Source organism: Propithecus coquereli, unplaced genomic scaffold, assembly GCF_000956105.1.
Source record: "Propithecus coquereli isolate 6110/MARCELLA unplaced genomic scaffold, Pcoq_1.0 Scaffold34, whole genome shotgun sequence".
NCBI classification, from domain to species: domain Eukaryota; kingdom Metazoa; phylum Chordata; class Mammalia; order Primates; family Indriidae; genus Propithecus; species Propithecus coquereli.
The window spans coordinates 6169467-6178184 of NW_012149063.1; the positions used below are offsets into that span (position 1 = coordinate 6169467).

General features: G+C 42.3%; 1 protein-coding gene across 3 annotated transcripts in view; it reads left to right on the forward strand.

Annotated features, from left to right (window-relative positions):
- Nucleotides 1-3118: 3118 nt before the first annotated feature.
- The window catches only part of CDCA7 (cell division cycle associated 7), a 12555-nt gene continuing 6955 nt past the window's right edge, over nucleotides 3119-8718 (forward strand). Inside the window, exons 1-3 of one of the 3 annotated variants that reach the window (XM_012650695.1) lie at nucleotides 3119-3260; nucleotides 6040-6165; nucleotides 6583-6819. In XM_012650695.1, the coding sequence (XP_012506149.1) occupies nucleotides 3240-3260; nucleotides 6040-6165; nucleotides 6583-6819 (384 nt within the window). In that variant the 5' untranslated portion in view covers nucleotides 3119-3239. The remainder of the gene's footprint in view (nucleotides 3261-6039; nucleotides 6166-6582; nucleotides 6820-8718) is intronic. The other 2 variants (XM_012650696.1, XM_012650697.1) reach the window with 2 other exon arrangements.

Sequence of the window (8718 nt, forward strand, 5' to 3'; positions counted from 1 at the left end):
TTTTTCTGAGCAGTAGGTCTCAAAAGTGAGTTTGAAATATTCAGCAAACTATGCTGAAAACAGATGTGCTGTCATCCAGGCTTTGTTATTCCATTTAGAGAGCACAGGCAGAATAGATTTAGCATAATTCTTAAGGGCCCTAGAATTTTTGAGATGGTAAATGAGCATTGGCTTCAACTTAAAGTCACCTAACAAGAGAGTCAGCCTGTCCTTTGAAACTTTGAAGCCAGGCATTAACTTCTCTCTAGCTATGAGAGTCCTAGATGTCGTCTTCATCCAATAGAAGGCTGTTTCATCTACCTTGAAAACCTGTTGTTTATGGACCCACCTTCATCAACAATCTTAGCTAGATCTTCTGGATAACCTGTTGCAGCGTCTACATTAGGACTTGCTGTTTCACCTTGCACTTTTATGTTGTGGCGTCGTTCCTTAAATCTCATGGGCTAACCTCTGCCAGCTTCAAATATTTCTTCTGCAGTTTCCTCACCTCTCTCAGCCTTCATAGAATTGAAGAGAGTTAGGATCTCTCTCTGGATTAGGCTTCGGCTTAAGGGAATGTTGTGCTAGTTTGATCGTTTATTGTGATCACTAAAAATTCCCCCATATCAGCAATAAGTCTGTTTCACTTTCTTAGCATTCATGTGTTCACTGGCAGACCACTTTAATTTTCTTCAAGAACTTTTGCTTTGGTGGGGTGTGGTGACTCACGCCTGTAATCCTAGTAGACTGGGAGGCTGAGGGGAAGGGAGGATCCCTTGAGGTCAGGAGTTAGAAACCAGCCTGAGTAAGAGTGAGACCCAGTCTCTACTAAAAACAGAAAAAATTAGCCGGGCATGGTGGTACACCCCTGTAGTCCCAGCTACTTGGGAGGCTGAGGCAGGAGGATTGCTTGAGCTCAGGAGTTCGAGGTTGCCGTGAGCTAGGCTGATGCCATGGCACTCTAGCCTGGGCAACAGAGCGAGACTCTGTCTCAAAAAAAAAAAAAAGAAAAAAACAAAGAACTTTGGCTTTGCATTCATAACTTTGCTAACAGTTTGGCACAGGAAGCTTAGCTTTGGTCATGCTTTCCTCACTAAGCTAATCATTTCTAGCTTTTGATTTAAAGTGAGAAATACGGGACTCTTCATTTCACTTGACCACTCAGAAGTCACTGTACAGTTGTTAATTGGCCTAATTTCAATATTGTTGTGTCTCATAAAATAGGGAGGCTGTAGAAGAGGAAGAGAGAAAGAAGGAGACAGGGAACAGCCAGTTGGTGAAGAAGTCAGAACACATAGCATTTAATGATTAAGTTTACCATCTTATATGGGTGTGGCTCATAGCACCCTAAAAGAATTACAACAGTAACATCAAAGATCACTTACGATCACAACAGATACAATAGTAATGAGAAAGTTTGAAGTAGTATGGGAATTACCAAAATGTGACAAAGAGGCAGGAAGTGAGCATATGCTATTGGAAAAATGGTACTGATAGATTTGCTCAAATTAGGGTTGCCACAAACTTTCAATTTGTAAAAAAAACACAATAAAGGAAAGCACAGTAAAGTATGCCTGTATTCCAGAATTGCTCTCCAAAGTTAAACATTTACACTGGTAACATCTATTAAAACAAACTATCTCCTTGTTTTAATTTGCATTTTTCTGATTACTAAAAAGACTGATAGACCAGAGATCTTATCCTTAAAAACCTTGTAAACCAAATTATTTTGTGCTGCTCCAGGAGGCCTAAGAATTTCCTTATCAGGAACTTTCACAGGCAAAGTGACTTAATTTTCCCCTACTTGTTGAGTTTGGCAATTCCAAATTCTCATATATTTAGTTTTAATGGCACAAAATTGTATTCCCAAGAACACTAATGACAATTTTAACTCATCATTCATTTAGTTGTTTATTCATTCAACAAATATTTATAGAGGGTCGTGCTACTCCCAGTAATTTCGCCAAAGAATCTCTCGTCCTGGTGCCTACCTTCCAGACTCTGAGTTATTTGTTCCTTGAACCATGGCAGTGACCACCAGACAGGCATGCTTAAGAAGGGCTGGAAGATTCCTTCCAATCCATTGTCCTTACTGGCTAGTTTTTTGTATTCAGTTATCTCCAGAGAGGTACTCACGGCGTCCACCCACGCTCTCTTACTGCAAAGGAATTATTCCCGAGAGAAAGTTTTGAAATAAAGGGGAAAATGCGAATGTTTTCATTTCAATAACTTATTTTAAATGTAAGATTATAATTAGGGTTTTTAAAGCAAGCCAGTTCCTTTTTTCTTCGAAAAGCAAGTTTTTTGCTCTTCACACACAAGCCTCACACTTTCGTTATTTCATCGTAATGCCAAGTTTGATTAACAGGGCAATGAAAAATATCTTTCGTTCATTCTGACTCAGGTAATTGTAAATTTTAAAGGGAGAAAAGATCGCCAAGCCACAACGGTTCAGTCTTCAGTCTTCGTCTATGCCCCACAGACAATCTCTAAAGATTTATTGTACTACAGGTAAGTCTCCACCAAACTGCAGCGGCTTTTTTCTACCTTAAAAACCACAAGTCTTATGTAAAACAAGTTGTCTTCCCGTGCTTTCTGGAAAGAAAGATCGGGATTTACCTCATTTTGTTGCTTCACGTAATGGTGTGGTTACCAGATAAGAGGTGCTACACCGAGGGACGGGGAATCGGATAATGAAGAGTGGAGTTACTCACAGACGCTATGATTTTTTTTTTAATAAGCTAAACCGCACGCAGCAGTAACAGTGCTAAGTGCCAGGGCGCGTGACGGTCGCCACTCCCGCGCTGCTCTCCATTGCCCCGGGCTCCTTTCCCTCTGCCAGCGGGGAATTTATGCAAAGCAGCCTGCTTAACTCCGGGGCAATACGAACCACTTTCGCGCCACTCGCCCAGGACCGCGCAGCTGCATAAATACAGGGGTCCTGGAAGTCCCCAAAGAGCCACTTTTTCAAAGTGTATTTTAGGACTCTCCAAATGTACCCTGGGAGATGAGCATATTTGAGACGGTAGAGTTTTTTTTCTTGGATTCGAGCGGGTGTGCGCTAGGTCGGTGATTACCGCAGCTTGCAGGACCTGCATCCCAAAGCGGGAAAGATGGCTCGAGCCCCGCCTCCCCGGGCCCAGGTCGGCCCGCCTTGCCCGCCGGCCGCGCGACTCCCGCTACTGCTTGGTGGGACCGCTGCGCACGCGGCTGCTTCGCTCTCCCGGCTCCGAGCGCCGGCCTGGGTGCCCGCCATCAGCATGGATGCTCGCCGCGTGCCGGTGAGGGCTGGGCGGGCGAACCCAAGGGAGGGGCGCGGTGGGGCTGGACGCGGGCGGACGCGAGCCGACTCTCCAACTCCGCAGCCAAGTGCTTCTTATCAACTGGTGGCCGGCCTGGGCGTCGCCAGTTTGGGCAAGCCCCAGATTTTGTGCACGTGGGGTAACTCAGGGCTAGGGGGACGTTCCCGCCGGGCGTGTGCACCCGGCGTGCCGGCGGTATAGAGATTTGAGCCGTTTTCAGGATGGTTGGCAGCGCTGGGGAGTCCGCGGCACGTGCGCCCGCCGGAGGCCGGACAGCAGCTAGGGGCTGGCAGGTCCCCGATTGTGTCCGCCGGCCAGAGCCGGCCTCCCGTTCCTTGGGAGTTTGCTCGCAGCTGCCCAGCCCTTTCCCGCACGCGACTCGGGCGGGTGCGTGACTCGCCGCTGGTCGCCCTCAGGCGCACTCGCCACCACGTCTAGCCTTAGCAAGAGCTGCGGCCGCTTCTCACTGCTGAGGGGCAGAGGGTTCGAAGTTTTAAGGTTTTGCAGGCCGGTCTCCTAGAACTTGGGTTGCGCACGTGGAAGGAGACATCTTTAGTCTCAGGCAGTGATTAAGTTCAGTAAAGGGCTTTGAGAGCCAACCATTCTTCGACCATTTGCTCCTTTACTACTTCCTCCACCCTCACCCTCCAGCCTTACTCTCAGCTGCGGGACGTTACCGTGAATGGAACGTTACTTTTTGCTGTAACGGAAGCCGGAAAGTGGGGTCTGCTCCTGGAGAGGGTAGAGGCGTGGGGGTTGGGTGAAAAGGAAGAGCGCGACAAGCTAAAAATAAATACTACGAGTAGGCTGGGGCTCTTTGGGGGTTGGTGGAAGGGGGCGTGGTATCAGTCCAGTCACCGCTCCGGTGGTGGAACTGGGTTTTGGTTATCACGTATCACGATAAAGAAAGCCTCGCGTTGCTAGGCTTGGAATCTGACATACCTGGGTTCAAATTTGGGCCACCCTGGAAATTGAGTAATCCATTTTACCTCTCTGAGCCTCAGTTTCCTCATTTTTTAAGTGAGAATGATGATAGCACCTTTGCTACAAAAAATTAAGCATGATATGAAAGCATTCTTAACATAGTGCCTGGCACGAAAAACACCTAATATGAAATGGTATTAGGACTTGCCTACCATAAAAGTTCATCTCAGTCATGACCATTTGCTTTACTTCTTTCTATGTGTTTTCCTCCCAAGATATTTGTATGGTAAATAACTTCTTGGCAGGTGCTGACTTGTTAAAGCTCAGCAAATATTCCCTGACATCTTGCAATAGAATGCCTCCCTTGAGGCTGTCTTGGGCCTCTTGAGTGCTTGCAGGTAGACTGATGAGTGAATGGTGATAATTCCTGCAATAATGCAAGGAACACTGCTGTTTTAGAACAGCAGTGGGTTCTTCTTCCAGCCCTGTGATCTTGCACAGTCTATTACACCTCCCTGGGGCCTTGAATTTTCTTATCTGGATATTGGGGGGCTTCTGAGATCCCTTTCAATTCCTAACATTCATTGTGTCCTATTCACATATAGCTTTTATGTTCAGTAGCTCTACCTATTATCATGTTTTCCTGCCTTCCTAAAAGGATAAAAGACAAAAAACTTACTAAGATGATTGAATGGAGTCTACTTAGGGGCATAGGGAGGTTGGGTTGCCATGATCATGAAAATAGTTTTATTTGCAAGAGACTGAAATGCAGAATGTTAGGCAAAGAAGGAAGGCCAGAATGTTCTGTTCGCTTGACATCGTAGCATTATTTTATGGAATCTGTAGCAGAGCTTGCCCTTTTAAAATTTTTGGTGTAATAAATCACTTCTGTATTCCATGGCCCTATTTAAGAAAATAAAAATATAGGAACCTAATGCAACACTTAAGAAATCTCATTAAATGTTAAGAAATGGCAGAAACTCTACTCTTTTTACACAAGATAGGTGTCAATTGCATTTGCTGATTAGTAGTGCGGGGCTGTTCAGTGTTTATGAATGAGTGAAGCATTTCTGTATCTACAAATAATTTGCACCTTATGAAAGGACTTTTAAAAACTTCAGTCTTTTATAGCAAAGGGATGGCAGAAAGAGCTGAATGTCAGCCTATGGTAATAAAGTGCTAAAATGGAATCAGATATCCCACCTGGGCTTAGAGTGTTGTTTGACCTTGGCTGGGTTAATATATTTGATTTGTAAGAACTTGTATGGAAATAACTGTACCCTTCCTGATTGGAAGAGAGCCTATTTGGAAGCCTGCCATCTTGAAGTAGAGGTTCTGCCCAGTTTTTATAGTTTGGGAAATTAACATCACAGTACATAGCCTAAAGCTTACATAAAAATACCTCATTAGCTTGATTTTGGCTGTGGGAGAAAAATTGCTCTGCCATTTTGTACTTTTGAAATTTCGTTTTAGAAGTACAGTTTAATTTTTAAAAAAGAAGTTGGATTTTAGGAGTTTAGCATTAAAAACTCCTATGGAGCTCAGTATAATGCTAATAAGAGCTTAGGGGCTCTTAAGGTGGGTAGAGAGGTAGCTGTACATGTTTGAGTAAATTTATAAATGTCAGTAGAATTTTCTTCCAAAGGGATCTCTTCTTAGGATTTGGCCTTGTTTTGAAAATTTCATGTAACAATTGCACATCCTTTGTCTAGGTAGGGTATAAGAAACGGTTGCATCTATTCTGTGCTGTTTGAAACTACTAAACTCAAAAATGATGTCTTTAGTTAAATGAAGTAAACATCCCACTTAATAATATCGTCATTTCTGTTTGTAGCAAAAGGATCCTAGAGGAAAGAAGAACTTGAAGAAATTCAGATATGTGAAGTTGATTTCCATGGAAACCTCGTCATCCTCTGATGACAGTTGTGACAGCTTTGCTTCTGATAATTTTGCAAACACGGTAAGTGCTGCCTGAGAATAAACAGAATTGAGTCTGCAGTGCTCAAAATGCCCCAAATGCTTTGTGCATGATTAAAACTGCTTGCTTTTTGCCTACATTTCTATACAGCCCTTATGAAAATACAGTATGCACTGTAATTTCATTTCACTTTTTGCTGTGGTTCTAGGTAGTAATTGTTGGAGGTAGATTAGCTACTTATTCTATCCTTTTGAAATGTCGCCTAACCTAACATGCATGATGATTTGCCATAACAACTCAGAAATCATTTGTAAACCTCTGAACCATTTTTCTTTGTAACAAAAGCTATTCTCTTGTAGTGCACTTGTAAATGTGATTTGCTCTCTGCACGGTTTATGGAAAATTGGTTCTTGAAAAAGAAAAAAAATGCACAACCACATTTATTTATTTATTTTACAGAAACCTAAATTCAGGTCAGATATCAGTGAAGAACTGGCAAATGTTTTTTATGAGGACTCTGATAATGAATCTTTCTGCGGCTTTTCAGAAAGTGAGGTGCAAGATGTGTTAGACCATTGTGGATTTTTACAGAAACCAAGGCCAGATGTCACTAACGAACTGGCCAGTATTTTTCATGCCGACTCTGACGATGAATCATTTTGCGGTTTCTCAGAGAGTGAGATACAAGATGGAATGGTGAGTTTGAGAATTTCACCAATATCAAGAAGTAAGGTACATTTAGAGGCATGACATACTTGTTTTTTTAAAAAAAATTTCTTACGATTTTCATTTTAGTCATGCCAGAAGATTTTGTTGACCTTTTTAAAATTTTGAGTATTTTCTTCATGTATTAAAGCAGTTTTTACTAATATAGTCCTACTTGTAAATCGTGAACATTTTGTAGGCTCTGAAAATCTTGGAAATTGGTGAGATAAAATTAGCTAATCTCCAGATTTCTATTACCACAAAAATTCAGCCTAATCAGGAAGCACATGAGTCCCAAAAATTAGCTACATTTGCATTTAAGTTCAAGTGCCCAGCCCAGTGCCTGGCATAGAGCAGGCCTTTAAGAAATGTTGGTTCCCACAGTAGACCTGTGCCTGCATCTTGAAAACCTGTGATAACGCATGCATAGGAGCTTGCGTACAGATAATGACAATTTGGTTCCTTCCTGCTTCTACTTTTGCTACTTGGTTGGCTTTTCCTGTGCACGCTACCTTACCTTTATTCTCTGCCACCACTGCTGCTGCACCTTAGTCCCACTCTCCCTGAGTGTACTGTTTACGTTTGCAGTCAATTTTCTTGTCCAAAAGACTTTCTCGACAAAGGAAGCAGTGTGCTGATTTATAGTCAGGGGCATGCTCCTCGACTCGTTGTGGTCTGACATAGATCGACGACTGCCTGTGGATCACGACTTGAGTAACAGTGGTAATAAGTGATAGTGCCTGACCAAGGAGTGTTTTATCACTATCTAACTCTTAGTGATAATGTAATGTTTCCTGTAGTAAGTGATACTGGTCCAAATCAACGCTTACTGGAGTTTATTGCTGCGGACAGTCTGCAGATCTGGACGTGACCCAAGCATTAATAACCTGAATAATTTCTGGACAGTGTTTCAGTTCTTTCTAGATACTATTTGCTGTGATAATAAAATGCCAATTGATTAAAAGTGTTACGAACTCATGAATGTTTTTGTTGTTTTGTATTCTCTCAGTCCATGTACACTAAAATTACTTAAGGCTGTTTGTGGGGGATTCAAGAAATTTTTGAATGTTAAAATGGATCTTTCATTTCTTGGACTTTATGGACGGTATTTTTTTCTTCTCTCATTTTTTGTTTTTCTTTTTTTCCTCAACCATTACCACAGTCAATTTTGGAATATTTTTATCACCCCAGAAAGGAACCTATACCCATTAACAGTTACTCCCCATTCTTTCCCAACAGCCCCAGCCCCTGGCAACCACCAATCTACATTCTGTCGCCTATTCTGGACATAAATATAATGAAATCATACAATATGTGGTCTTCTGTGACTGACTTCTTTCACTTAGCATAATGATTTCAAGGTTCATTTATGTTGTGGCATGTGTCAGTTCTTTATTCCTTTTATTGCAGAATATTCCATTATGTGAGTAAACCACGTTTTATTTATCCATCAGTTGATGGATATTTGAGTTCTTTGTACTTTTGGCTATTATGAATAATGCTGCTATGAACATTCCTGTACAAGCTTTTGTGTGGACATATCCCTAGGAGTGGAATTGCTGGGGCACACGTTTAACCTTTTGACGAACTGACAGGCTGTTTTCCAAAGTGGCCACACCATTTTACATTCCTACCAGCAGTGTATGAAGGTTACAGTTTCTCTACGTTCTTGCCAACACTTGTTATTTTCTTTTTGATTTAGCTCTGTTGGTGGGTATGAAAGTGGTATCTCATTATGATTTTGATTTATATTTTGTCAGTGACTAATTGTATTTTTTTTTTTTTGAGACAGTCTCACTGTGTTGCCTGGGCTAGAGTGCCGTGGCGTCATCCTAGCTCACAGCAACCTCAAACTCCTGGGCTCAAGCGATCCTCCTGCCTCAGCCTCCC